This window comes from Leptidea sinapis, chromosome 2 (genome assembly GCF_905404315.1).
Source record: "Leptidea sinapis chromosome 2, ilLepSina1.1, whole genome shotgun sequence".
NCBI lineage: Eukaryota > Metazoa > Arthropoda > Insecta > Lepidoptera > Pieridae > Leptidea > Leptidea sinapis.
The window spans coordinates 10,374,071-10,389,447 of NC_066266.1; the positions used below are offsets into that span (position 1 = coordinate 10,374,071).

Below are 15,377 nucleotides of genomic sequence, written 5' to 3' on the forward strand. Positions count from 1 at the left end.
GCTAAACACTGTCATGTTCACTGCAGGTCATTTCATCAAAATAGGCGATCTGCCCATAAAAAATTTCAATCTCTACTTCATTCATCCTCTTAGGGTTAAAATTTGAAAAACGTCGTTATATGTGTACATAAATTTTTAAATAGGATGTTGATTTTAGGATGTATATAGAATTTCCTACACGTAATGTGTAGTATTTGAAAATTACTGCCATGCAAAATACGTTCATCTCTTATTTTATCCTCTCAGCGGTGAAATTTCCATAAATCTTCTTATGTCTTCTTCTTCTGAGTGCTAACTTACGTCATTTAAGGAAATTTTTACCAAAGTATTAAGTTTGTAGCCCCAGGTTATATCAAATTTTTCGCTTTTCGTTGATAAATCAGTCAGTCAGGACAAGCAATTATAAATGTATTGATTAATTTAAGTCAATAGCTGCCCTAGTACTAGTAGGAGGCTTCTTTTCACAGTATATCAGGCTCGGTAAATACTACTTGCACGGCTTTTACTGCCATCAATCAGTTAATGTGCAAGGATTATTGTGTTTTAGTTTTAAGGGAGCGGTAGCTAATGAAATTACTGGGTTAGTGAGACTTAACATCACGCAATTTTTTGGAACTGAATATGTCAAATGAGGGATGAGAGAAGTTAAATAAGAGAGAAAACAAGAATAAATAATGTCACTTATGCTATTAGAAGACTTAAATGGCGCTGGACGGGACACAGCCTTCGGGGTATAATATATCACAGACTGGTATACCTGAAACCTATAAAGGAAACGGGGAGAACAATACAGGAGATTGTCAGACGAACTAAGGACGATAGCAGGCAAGATTTGGTCTAGGATGGAGATAGAAAATAGATAGTATAAAGATAGAAAAGAGTGGAAGAAGTTAGAAGAGGCCTTTATCAATATACAAACAAATAATGAGAGAATTTGCTTTGCTTATTAATTTAAACAGACAGGCTGTATAAATTAATCGAGGCCACCTCACATTGTTAATAATTTGCATTAATTACTTATTTACTCGTCTAGATAGAGTCATAGTGTCAAATAAGGTTCATTATCGCTTGTACTCCATTATACGGGTTGCATTTTAATATCGTTTTCCAGCTATCACAATCTATTAGTATTTAGTAACACACCGTAACCATTTCAAGGCAATCGCTGTTGTCGTACGGTACTGCAATAAGCTCTCCACCTAGTTTCTCTACAGCGAAATTTTCGTCACGTTCAGCGATTGGTCGGCTAATTTAAATTGAACCTTGTACGTACGGAGTAAGATTGAATGCAGAATGTCTTTGAACAAGTGCAGTTTTAACCTTGCCGCCTAGGCAACTCCCGCGTATTGAGCAGTCAGTGTCATAATGGATCGGAACTACATACCGCCATATCCAGGTACTAAGGTCGTTTATTTATAGAAATTAAATGTCTGTTGTAACATATTAAGATATATTTTGTGCTGAATTACGAATCAGGGTACTTATCGGCTCAAGTCGATAATTTTTTTTATTCTTTTACTTCAATAATATACGTAAAACTAGCTCAAATGATGTTGAATTTGCTGAAAACCAAAAATTTATGAATGAGTTTTTCGTTCGTTTCAAGATTTGAGTATTTTAGATATATTTACTTTTTTAATATTGTTTCTTGCATTATTTAAGACTGCAATTTGAAGCGTTTAGTAATTCCTAATCGCAGGCGGCGGTATTGATTCCGAACATCGTGCGATTCCCAATGTTGATTTTTGGAACGAAGTTCCTTACGGCTTGGAGGGGATAGAGATTTTGCTGCGCGACCGAACTGAAAAAAATGTGATAATAGAACCGTAAGAAAAAATCCGTGGAAAAAAGTGCGTGGAATAAAACCGTTAAATGAGACGTGCGCAGGCGCGACAGTCGCATACACAAGCGAGTAGTGTATATATTATCAATATTATTATATTAATATATGATAACGATTATAGCAATATTAGAACGATTTTTTTGCAATTTGTGTCGAATCTACATTAGCCGAAGGAACTTCGTTCCTACCTGGTGTCCCACGACACCACATTTGTCTTTTTTATATCATTCAAACACGAATGTGTTCGGAGTTCAGTTGGTGGTATTTAATCACTCCCACCATTAGATTTAAAAAATAAGTACACTTACAATATACTAGCGCAAATACAATCAAAGTGTGCGAAAGAGAAGAACATCTCTGACGAAGATACATCAAGAAAAATAAAACTCAAAATCTTTTGTTGCTGTAACCGATAATGATTGATAAGTCGTAAACAGTCAGCCACGCTTGGCATTAACGCCTTAATATTTCGAATATTGAATCGCTAAACAATACACACATTTAAGTAATTTTACACTTATGATTAATTTATTATTCTAAACTTTAACAATAAAAATTTGCAAATTTAATACAAGTAGCTGAAATTTTTATTGAAAAAAACATAGCTGAGAATGAATGAGAATACATTAATGTTTAACATAATAAATAAGCCTTTATAACGATAGTAATTACAGTTTTTCATAATTATAGTCGAATATTTAATTCGAGATCAAAAATGTAAGCAATGATGTTGCCAACTAAAAAGAAAACATTTTCCATTGTGCGCGTCGAAATATACAAAAATATCATTTTAAAATTATAAGTGAAGCATAAATATATAAAAATTAATATTGCACAACGTTTTCTCTTTGTCAAATAGCATAAAATACATCCGATGATTAAAATGTATTTTTTTTTTTGTGCAAACTTTGGTTTGGTCACTGGCAATAAAATAGAAGCTCTAAACATTTGGTTTGTCTACAGAAGAAAAACGAAAATGTTACAAAAAATCTTGGACGTAGTGACAGGTATGACTAGTCTTATTAAATTATCTATTCTATGTTTGGTAACCATTACCAAAAAAAGACATTTGTAAATAATATTTTTTTTATATACTATATTTATGTTTTATGTATCATGAATCAAAATATGTTTATAATTTAACTACTTAGAAAAATGTTGATAATCTCTGAATTGTCATTTTGATAGTGAAATTTCTTTGTTTACATTTTTGATCTCGAATTACATTTAGGACTACTAGCTGACCTGACAAACGTTGTTCTGTAGATAATAAAAAAAAATACTGTTTTATAGGAATTTGCCAATAATATTTCAAAACATCAAAAATTATTTCGTAAAAAATGTTCCCTGCATTATAACTGTTGTTATAATGAAACATACATTCGGCTAATGTAGAATCGACACAAATTGCAAAAAAAATCGTTCTAATATTGCTATAATCGTTATCATATATTAATACAATAATATTGATAATATATACACTACTCGCTTGTGTATAACAACAGTTATAATGAAATTGTTTCCCAGCGGAACTGTCAAACCGTGCGTCGCTAAATTCTCTCACAGAAAATATGTCCATACAAAACAAAAATTGAAAATAAAAATTATTATGGGTCCCAAATCGAAATAAAACTATCATATCTCTCAAGTTGGACCAAACTGCACTCCATTAAGTAATCCCCATTAAAATCCATTCATTAGTTTAGGAGTCTATCGCGAACAAACAACGTGTCACGTAATTTATATATATTAAGAAGGTGCATTGACAGATCAAAATTGGTCACGCATACAATAATGCAAGTACCGCACTCGATGAATCGATTATGGTTGTCGATTGAAATCGACAAGTCAACTCGATTGCAACACTCCTCAGCGGAAGGAAGTGAAAGCCATATAGACAAAAACTCGTCACTAATGTTTCAACTAGGTGTGTCTTCAATTGAGGAGGGCACCGATGCAAAACAATTCAAATGAATCACATCTATAGGCTCGCGGTATGTTTTAGGCTTTCTAGCTATAGCAAAAATAATAATTCTGCCGTGAAGCAATAATGCTTCCGTGTGTAAACTGTGTTTCAGTTTGAAGGGCGCCGTAGATAGCGAAATTACTGGGCAAATGAGACTTAACATCTTATGTCTCGAGGTGACGAGCGCAATTGTTTTGCCGCTCAGAATTTTTGGGTTTTCCAAGAATCCCGAGCGGCACTGTATCGTAATGGGCAGGGCGTATCAATTACCATCAGCTGAACGTCATGCTCGTCTCGTAAAATTAAAAATATATAATCTAATTCTCAACGTGGCTGTTGATTTAGCCATCCTTTTTTATTATCAATATTTACAAACAAAATATTTGTCATTGATGACTTTGTTTCCGATCTGTTCTGTATCTAAAAGTATTACAAAGTATGTTAATATTATTATATAAACCGAATCGATGTAAAAATCGGTACATTCGAATCTATTATGTAAGCCTTAATTATTAATGTAACCGGTTTTCTTATCTAATGTGTCGGTTTCAATGACTTGTTAATTACATTTTGAAAGTTATATTATAATAATTACAAATTGCCAATAAAGCTTAATTACTTTGATCATCTTGAAAATTTGGTAAACAGTTTTTTTTATAGGCTTGACGTTCTTATTCTTACTACCCAGTTACATTATCTGTGGACCTTACGCCGATGACGTCACATTATCGCTTTGGTAGGGTGTGCAAAACAAGCATCACTAGGATACTATTAAAACTACGAATAAATAAGAAAAAATACTTATTTTTTCAGTATTTGATGTAAAGCTGTTGTGTTTTGATGCTGATTATTATTATAATAATGATGTAAAATTAATGAATGAATCTGGGTTAAGTAAAATAGAATTTATTTTTCTGGCAGTACTACTATAGCGACACAGAACAACAGAAACTATAGAACTATTAACAACAAACGTCAAATGTAATAATGAAAACTTCAAAAACAAAGCTGTTATAGCACGAAAATATCACGACAGGTACCTAGCGGTAATGATACTGCAAACCGTACTGACGCAACAGGACGCCAGGGGGTGAAAGGGGAACGGGAAGGGGGATTCACGTCCCATGAGGTCCAGAAATAATTATTTTATAATCAAATTGCGACAAATATTTCTGAAATAATTTGCTAATATCGCAAGCCCTGTTACGCAAGATGGCATAACAGATACAAGTGTTGATACACCACGGAGCCCCCGATCCTCGCCCTCCACGTACCAATGTATTTTCGGTTTTCAAATTCATACTATTTTATTTTTATTTATTTTTAATGGCAGCAAAGAGTCATGTACAAAAAAAACTTATTCTAATTCTTAATAGATAAGGACCTTGAGTGCCCACAAATTATAATGAAGTTGTATGTGTGTATGTCTATTTGACGCTTAATAAGGTTTAATAAATTATTTATCAGGCCTTTAATATAATTATGTTAAAGTAATATCATACGATATCTGACTTATACTATTTAAAATAGGTAGGGAATTAATAAATTTTAATTTTCGAGGAAAAATCAAATACTACTTCTGAAATATGAAATGGAGTATCATGTTATTAAAGTACATAGTCCTGGTTCCCAGATCCCCAATACAGCACGGGAAGCAGTTACATTAAGTGGAATTCAGAGTCAGTTATACTATTATACAGATTGGTTTCCGCCGGAACGCAAACTGTCCATGTTGAAACAGGCACAGTAAATCACTCCCCAAAACAATTTTGCTGCTGGATATGACTAACCAATAAACTTTTAAGTGATACCCGTATGCTTTTAGAGTATAATCGAGGCCAATTTTGTCAGATTTAATTAACTACATAATGAAGTAACCAATCCAGCCAAAAAAAGTCTGTCCCACTCGATCCTTGCGTGTACAACGTTCATATTTGAGCCAATATATATGACGAGGAAAGAACCTCTGTATTGTTTTTAAAAGGTGTGACGTCATAACTGTTGACATCACAATTGCTATCTTGCTGAAGATCACTCATTGGTTCTTCCAAAGAAAACTACACGAGTAAGTATTTTATTACTTTCGTTTATTCAACGGGCAACGTTACGAGCGACGTCCCAGAGAGGTCCGTACCGTACGACAGCCCGAGCACGACTGACCCAAGTGTCTTTTTTTTTTTTTTTTTTGAGAGGAGGAAATACTGTTACGTATTTACGCCCCGGAACGGGGCGTAATATGTCGGACTCGAGTGTCCGCGTAAGCGGACACCCCATACCGACTAAAACCTCCTCTGTGCTGTTAGCAGCTCTGGCTTTCACAGCGAAGTAGGACGTGGGCCGTGGAGGCCGCAAAGACTACGCAACAACAGTCGCGGGGCGTCTCCTAAGGAGACTCGAACCTCAGACCGGCTGTGTGCTTGTGGGAAGGAGAGAGAATGAAAATGAAGATGAAATGAAGATGAAAGATGATAAGAACACACTCGCCGGCGAGTGTGGTGATGTTTTGTGTAATGTATGTAAGTGTGTATGTATGTGTTTATGATTGTATGTATGTGTGTTTGTATGTATGTACGTAGTGTAAATGTTTGTGTGCATGTATGTTTGTGTTTGTGTCTGTTTGTGGAGTGTGTTTGTGGTTGTGTAAGTGGTGTATGTCAGTCCGTGTGTGAGTGAGTGTAGTGAAGCGATTACAGGACGAGGACTAACGTCTCGTCGGGTATCAAAAGAATGTGTGGTATATCTAGGGTGCGGGCCGCTGGCCATCGTCAGAGTGACGAGTGCCAGTGGTTTGCGGTGGTTGACCGCGCCTACGCCTGCGAAGGCGGTGTGTGCGTGTCTGTGTCGGTGTTTGTGTGGGTGTCGCGTTCGCGATGGTGATGTCGTCATCCGGGTCTACCGTTACATGTCTGGGACGTCTTATTGGGTTGAGACTATGGTGAAGGGGGGTGTACCCGCATGCCTTCCTAACCAAGATGTTGGGATGGTTAGGCGCCTTGTCAAAGAAGCGTCGCGAGATCTCTTTAAAGTGTTGAGCTATTGTCGGAAGCTCTAGGTCGCGGTGAAGGTCAACGTTTCGGATGAACCACGGGGCTCCGGTTGCCATGCGCGTGAATTTATTTTGAACTACTTGCAAACGACGTAAGTAGCTCGGTCGGGTGTGCGCGAAAAGACCCAAGTGTCGACCGTGCGGTTGTATTTATAGGACCCAGCGCACGTGCTACTTTCTCGCTTTTATAATAGGTGTGTTGTAGTATTTGCGCCGATATATATTGTTTTGAAGTTATAATACCTCTAGATATCGACACTCCGACGTCTGAGCTTAAATGAATATTACGAAATAATGCAAAATTCTTAGATTAAACAGAGGAACTAAACATGTTCCTATACATATTGCAGTATACCCCCAAACACAATAATAACGATAGTATAGACATACTCTTGTTCAATTAATCTTGCCCCAAACTTAGTGTGTGACTTTTGAACTGAAGTGGCAAAGTTCGACGGACAGATGACCGGTGGGGCAGAAAAGTCCTCGAATGGCGACCACGTACCTGAAGATGAAGTGTTGGTAGGCCCCCCACAAGATCGACCGACAATCTGGCCAAGATCGACGGAATACGTTGGACGAGGGCAGCGCAGAACCGATCGTGCGTGGAGACCTTTGTCCAGCAGTGGACGTCTTCCGGCTGATGAAGATAATAATGAAACTATCTTGTACTATGAGTGCAAGACAACGATATATCTATCTAATACGATATACATACTTAAGAATATCCATAAATGGGAAACAAACATCCATATTCATCAAATCAATGTTTTGCCTGTACTGAGATTCGAACCCGGGACCTCTAGCTCCGTAGGCATGGTATGCCTAGTATACTAATGAGTAACATTACACAAGATGCAGGTCTATTTTTGTCTGTCACAAATCACGACTAACACTTTCCAAATTTCAAGCGCTGCGACCAAACTCACGATTTGTTCGTTAAAAATAGTTAATGCATGTCTCAAACGTTAGTTTCACTCTAAATATCTCTAGAATGCCTTCACTTTGCGGAATTTTCGTTTCACTTGAGCGTTACGCTTACAGTCAAATGTCTTAACAGGTAACTAACTCTATGTGCACGATAAATTATGTTTTAAATAAACTAAAATAAACGATGTGTCGATTAATATATCGAAAGACAACTATTTTTTTTTTCGTTCTTTCGACTCCACTTCATTCGAACAAATGTTTCATAACCGAGCGTAACGGCTCAGCGCGCTTTAACACCAGAGGAATCCCAAGAGCGTTGCCGGCCCTTTAAAAAAGTTTACGTGCTTTTTTTAAAGTACCCATTGCGCATAGTCCTGAAAACACCGCACTAGGTTTTATTTATTACAAAAAAAAGTTAAAAATCGACTACTTATAACATTATTATGTGCCGATATATTTTTACTATGCACAGATACGAAAGCAGTTTCGGGTCATCTCTTGCAATACCAGAAGTATTAACGGAACGTCATCGCACTTTATAAAGACTTCGTAGGTCTTCTTTCACGGTATATTTAATATTTTCGAAACACCATTGAAATGAGTTCTTTCTAGATCCTTGTCGAAATCGAATACAAGTTCAGCAGTCCGCATTTTGAGAGACTATTTTAAACTGATTACTGTGTTGGTTTAACTTTAACTTTTGTCGTTGCTCGTCGTGTTTTCTTAATGTTTACGACGTCTTTAACCGTAGAGCTTACTTTCGTTTTTATTTTGTCTTTTATGGCTTGTTATTCTATTGAGTTTACAAAGGTTTTGACTAATTTGCTAGATTTTAGTTTATACAGCATGCTATTAAATGTTAGTACAGCCGTCGGACAGCATTGCATTTGTGGTATTGTGTTCGGGATTGAAAATATTGGTAGTTGTAGTTATATGCACGTGAGACATACCAGTTCGTTCCACGTACTGGAAGGCGGAGTGTTGGTAGGTCCCCCACGAGATGGACCGATGATCTGATCAAGATCGACGGAATAGCTTGGATAAAGGCAGAGCAAGACCGATCGTCATGGAGATCTTTGGTGGAGGAATTTGTCCACCAGTGGACGTCTTTCCGCTGAAGCGGGGCAACTAGGCACCAGTTTTTTAATGTGATGAAAAATTTATTTAATTACATAATTATTATTCTTCAATATACTAACGGTACGGTTGATTGATGAATTTAAAGTGTTTTTGTCTGACGTCACTAATATGGCGACTATTTCCCATCTCAAATCGCGCGGATTTAATCTACTTCCTCGAAGTTAAAAAAATAAGTCGGTCGGCAGCATTTGTTTTATGATGTTATAGGTTGTTCCCGCCCAAAAGACCGTCGCCTTATCAAACAACAACGATCAAAAACTAATTTTTCACTAAAATCAAATAATTACACTTTAGAATGTCAAACATACGTTTTTTAAAATTGGGCTTTATGGGAAGGAGTGGCAATGAGTTCCTTGCCACTTGCCTTTTAAATGAATAATGTCTGCAAGATTTGGGAACATAAACAAAGTACCAACTATAGCTGAAATGCTGGCAACTAATCAACTCATCTGAATGTACCCGAGTGAAACAGATTACATTCTAATGTGCTGACCTCTATTGTAATCAAAACGAGTACAGGATATTTAAAGACTGCCACGTGTCCTAAAAAAGTAATTAATAAACAATACATTCATATTATATTACTTGTATGTTTCTTTTATATCTCCCACTAATGTTGGGAAAGGTTCCTTTGTTCTAATATAAAAAAAATGTTATTGAATTGGCTATAAAGTCATATTATTATTTTTCATTTAATACCAAATAATTACGTTTAAAATTATTAGACGGTGTAATAATCGAATAACGGTGTTTTAATCGAAGAAATTTATTGGCTGAATACACACACAGCACAGTACCAAAATATCGAAGCAATTTCTATTATGGCGTTTGTGACTTTGACAGATTGATAAGTTAAACTTTGCCGCGCTCTTAGCATCAGTTATATGGAGTGTGAATTGGTGATTTGTAATTTAAATAATTTACTAGGTCATTTGTGAGACAAAGAACGCTATGTATAAAACATAGACTTACAATACACTAGCGTATAAACAAACAAGGCGTGCGAGTGAGAAGAACTTGAATACAGCAAGATAGAATAGGAAAGCGAATCTTTTGTTACTGTAACCGATTTTGAACGACAAGTCGTCAACAGTCAGCCACGCTTGGCATTAGTTACTTTTTGGTCACGCATAATCGGACTGTCAGTTCGTCTATACGCTAATATATATAGTCTATGGTATAAGTTGTATGGTATAAATAGAATTCTAGATATTTTCATACACTTATATAATATAGATTGGTAGTTAAGATATGTGCGAACTATGCACAGCGCAGTTTATTTTTGTTTGCCTTGAATAATGAATGTGTCACTCACTCAGTCAATAGACAGTGCGATCCGGAACAATGCCTTATTAACACTACCGGTGCTATAGAATTAGATAAATTATTATTATAGTTAATACACGGAACTTTAATACTCAAGAATTAATTATTCAACCATCGCTTCTACATTATCTGCACTAGGTTATTCAAATAATAAATTAAAAAAAAAAAGATTTTTAATCAAAGATTGAATAAATTCCAAAAAAACTCGTGCTATATAATATAATTGAAAAAGCTCCTTTTATGGGAATGTGTTGTTATTTAATTTTATCATCTAGATGTATGGCGGTCCTCCATAGAGTGTTTTTTTTTTAATATTTGGGAGACTTACAGCTAGCTTACAATTATAACTTATGAAATAATTAAAAGTAATGAAGGCTACTTAAAAGTTTCCACATTTATGTAGAACTATTGATATTATTTAATTTTACGCTTTGAAACTATATTAATACAATTATTTAAATTGGAAGAAGTTATTAGTTAAAGTTATTTTTAATTTTGTACTAGATATAGAATATAAATCTAGATCTACGTCATTTGATAAGTCGTTATAACTTCTGCAGGATCTAGTAATGAAGCTATTTGCACGATAGTTACACCTCGCCATGGGAGTATGAAAAAGCTAGGGCTACGAATTGGAAAGGCATGCGCTACTAGTCCAAGCATGCTAAGTAACTCTGGACAGTCGATCTTACTGTTCGCTATACTGCATTGGAAATCGAATTTTCAAGGAACTTCCTTCCACGTACTACAAAGCTGTGGAATGATCTTCCTTGGGCGGTGTTTCCGGGACGATACGACATGGGTTCCCCGAAAAAAAGCGCGCATACCTTCCTTAAAAGTAACGCTTCTGTGCTTTCTCTGGTGTTGCAAGAGAATGTGGGCGGCGGTGATCACTTAACACCAGGTGCCCGTACGCTCGTTTGTCCTTCTTTTCCATAAAAAATATTAGTTTTACTTTATGATTCAACTAAAATAACTGATCAACTTTTAACATTATTGTCAAACAATAATTAAAGATGATTTGTTAATTTTTAAGCAAAAGTTGATCAGAGGTATATGCCAGACATTGAAATGAATATTTCATGATAAATAAAATTTAAAAATGGACGAACCACATTCATATATCAGTCTGCCAAGGGGTATATCTACTACTAATGGTAATGCTAACTGGCACCGTATTAGCATGTCTTATCTAAATGAAGGGTGAAATTGCTACCAGCTATCCGCTAGTTACAGCAAGCATCATTAAAGTTGATATTTAAATATAATACCTGACCTGTATAGCCGAGTGGTTAGCGATCCTGCCTACTAAGCTAGAGGTCCCGGGTTCGAATCCCGGTAGGTGCAAGTATTTATATGATGAATATGGATGTTTGTTTCCGATTCATGGTCGTTTAAACGTATTTATGTATGTTTAAATGTATTTATGTATGTTTTAGTAAGTATATTGTATTAAATATATTATCGTTGTCTTGCAACCCATAACACAGGCTATATATGCTTAATTTGGGGCAACATAATTTGTGTAAAAGTCTGTCAATAAATAAATTAAATAAATAAATAGCGTCACTAACTTTTTCATTTTGACACTCAAAAATAGAATGTGATAGTTCGAAATGTAATAATTGCTGAATCACAACAAATAAACGAACCATCTTTCAGTAATATTTGCCGTGAAGTATGGATTATACGTTTCTATCTCTCCTTATGAATATGCCAGGGATTCGAAACATTTTAAAAAATCATTTTTCTGTAATTTTAAAATAAAGAAAATATCCTAATATGTCGCCTTACAGTCGGCATAGTCACGGAAGTCACAATTTGACTCTGGTTGGCTGAGTGCAATTATTTGGGTTGAGCATGTTATCAACTGTAAAGTAGATCCTGTTGATGGATCCACATTCTGAGAGTTGAACAAGAAATACCAAAATGTACGATCCATGCGTGACTCGAACGGTTGGCTCAGTTCGAAAGATCACTTGGATGGATCGCGGGTTCGAGTCCCACATCGTTCATAAATTTTGGTTAAAAATTTATTTTGTATAACTAATCCCAGAAGTGAGGGTTATCACTTTAAAATAACAAATTGTGATTCTCCAACAGCTGTATCAGCTCGGTGGTCAGCGCTTCGAGCAGCTGCTATTCGCCGCGGCGGCGCCCGGCGTCTCCGACGAGAGATCGCGGCCCTGCGAGCGACCCTGGACGATGTCTGCGAGCCCGGTGACTGCGCACCCCAACCGCACACTAGGGCCCAGCTACACAGGAGAATTGAGGAGCTGAAGGTAATTTGAAATATGTCGGGGACCCAGTGCTCTGTGAACGGCTGGATCACTTGGCGTTGCGTGGAGACGTCGCTAACCGCATTGATCACAGGGAGAGTTTCTGATGTGTGGCGGTCCTCCACAGTGCACTTTTCAAGGAACTTTCTTACACGAATTACAAAGCTGTGGAATGAGCTTCCTTGTGCGGTGTTTCCGGGACGATACGACATCGGTAGCCTCAAAAAAAGCGCGTACACCTTCCTTAAAAGCCGGCTACGCTCTTGTCATTCCTCTGGCGTTGCAAGAGAATGTTGGTTGTTTAGGTGGCGGTGAGAGCCTGACCCTGAGAAGAACAAACAACTAAAAACTACTTAAATTAATATTTAAATAGTTTAAATGAAAATAGGATATGATATATATATATATATATATATATATTGAAAGTCTAAAATCTATTCGAAAAAGTATGACTTCCACCTGAGAAGAACGGGCGCAAGAGATTCAGCGGGCCTCTTCTTTATATTCCTAAAATATCGTTATTCAGTATGTAAAAAAACCTCCCCAATCCCAATTCCCAATATGTGGTATTATTAGGAAAGTCACTTATGTTGTTATATGTTTTAAAAAAGAAAACGGAATAGTTCTTATAAAATTTCATTTAAAGTTTGTTTAGTTCGTTCGTATAAAGTACATTAAAACTTTGAGTTAAAGAATATAAAACCTCCCATGTAAGTACCTATTCCCTCGTTTACGTAAGTTTCCACAAATTATATTTATAAAGTAATAAAATCATTAATCAATTTATAATTATACTCGCTTTAAAATATTGAATATACATCAAAAGTAGCTTAAGCTATGGCTTAAGATAACATATGTTATAATGAGTATTAATGATACTTAAATAATTGAAAACATTAATTGCAATTAACATTAGATTAATCATCAAATCATTAATAAAATCTGATTAATAATCTTCAAGAAATATGATGTCTAATCCATCTTACCCATCACTTTACTTTTCAATATGATTCGAGAAAGTTTACAAAAAAAAATCGAATAATTGCGTCATTCTGAGTTTGCTTATTATATCAGTAATTATAAAGAATCGGTTCATCAACGACGGAGTTTCAAAGTTATCAAAAAAAATTAATTGAATTGAGACTTCATTTTTAATTTTGGGGAGTCATTATTTTTATCATTGTGACTTTGTGCTTGACAACACCTGCGAATCACCCCGTACCACAGACAGATTGAGGTTATTTATGAGTCAGTCTAATACACAACTCATAGTATTTATCAACTTTTGACAATTTATTTATCGATATGGAAAAAATATCAATGCCTTGCTGAAATGTTTAATATTCAAATAGAATTAGAATTAAAATGTTTTTCAAATGAATACTTTTGATTTTGACTTTAACTTTATTAGAAATTATGATATTAGAACTCTCCATTCTTAAGTCCTAAGTGACACCTGTCCCATTTGATTCCAGGAGCGCCTTTCCCGTCTGCTGGAATGCAAGGTGTCGATGCTGAAGCTAACGGTGTCTGTACGTCGGGCTCTCGGAGACACGGAAACTGATGAGACCGGCCTCACTACAGACCTGACTGCCTTGCTGGCAGCCTGGGATGACGCCCATCAACGGTAAATAAATAAAAATAAATATAACTTGAAGAAGAAACTAATCTGCTTTTTATGAAAATTAGGGACGAGACGAACAGGACACTCAGCTGATGGTAATGGATACGACATGCCCATTACAATGCAGTGCCGGATTCTTCAAAAACCCAAAAATTCTGAGCGGCACTACAATTGCGCTCGTCACCGTGAGACATAAGATGTTATGTCTCATTTGCCCAGTAATTTCACTAGCTACGGCATCCTTCAGACCGAAACACAATAATGCTTACACATTACTGCTTCACGACAGAAAAAGGGGTCGTTGTACCAGTAATCTAGCCGGCATAGGTAGCCGCCACTGGTAATAGCCCTTAGTCGCCTCTTACGACATCCTTGGGCCTGAGACTTTCCTATTCTTTTTACGCTGTTTTTTCATCCTTAAACGTGCCTAGAATAGTGACCATAAATTTATACAGATTAAAATGACGTTTGACGGAAAGGGATAAAACAAGTCGAGATCTGAAAAAGGTATATAATAAACGGATGGTGTTATTAAGAATAAGACATATTATTTTATCATTCTGAGAAAAGAAAATATTTTTTCGCAGCACGTCAAACGAACTGCTGTCGCTAGAGAAAGCCGTAAGCGCGTGGGCTGAATGGGAGAATGCATTGCGAGAGCTCCAGGGAGCGTTACGCGGAGATCTGGCAACACTGCAGTCGTTGCGAGACAAGGGCGCCAAGGAGGAAGATCAGGGAGAGGTGGCTGCTCAGATACGGCAACTGGCGGCAACACTCGTCGACAAGAAGAAGGTAATGAGAGCGTACCTGCTTTCCACTATGACCGACAACTCTCTTGTTTTTTTTTTTAATTTTTGATGTGATTTGTAAGTTATGATAAATTGAAAAATTTTGATGTAATTTTATTTAACAATAATTCATAACGGCGATAGTCATTTGGAACACTTATCTTGTTTAATTAAGTATGTTAATTACTTGTTTAATTAATTAATTGACAACAGAAAGACACGTATCTATTAAAAAAAGAACTTTTTAGACGCTTTATATTAGCTTCACTTGTACGTTTGTATATTTGTATGTTTGTAACCTACTTCTTTGGGCGCGATTTTGACCCACTTTAAAAGGCTAGATTTCGTTCAAGCTTTGTAGATTTATCGAGGACCGATGACATGACACTAATTTGATAAAATTATTCAATTTTTCAATTGCAAAATATGATTTTT

At 36.1% G+C, this 15,377-nt stretch overlaps 1 protein-coding gene across 3 annotated transcripts in view; it reads left to right on the plus strand.

The window, feature by feature from the left end:
* The window catches only part of LOC126971871 (klarsicht protein-like), a 39,886-nt gene that overhangs the window by 15,076 nt on the left and 9,433 nt on the right, over positions 1 to 15,377 (plus strand). For 2 of the 3 annotated variants that reach the window (XM_050818399.1, XM_050818395.1), the window contains 3 exons: positions 12,355 to 12,533; positions 14,006 to 14,157; positions 14,742 to 14,946. In XM_050818399.1, the coding sequence (XP_050674356.1) occupies positions 12,355 to 12,533; positions 14,006 to 14,157; positions 14,742 to 14,946 (536 nt within the window). Of the gene's footprint in view, positions 1 to 1,178; positions 1,397 to 12,354; positions 12,534 to 14,005; positions 14,158 to 14,741; positions 14,947 to 15,377 lie in introns of those variants that run through there. The other variant, XM_050818403.1, reaches the window with a different exon arrangement.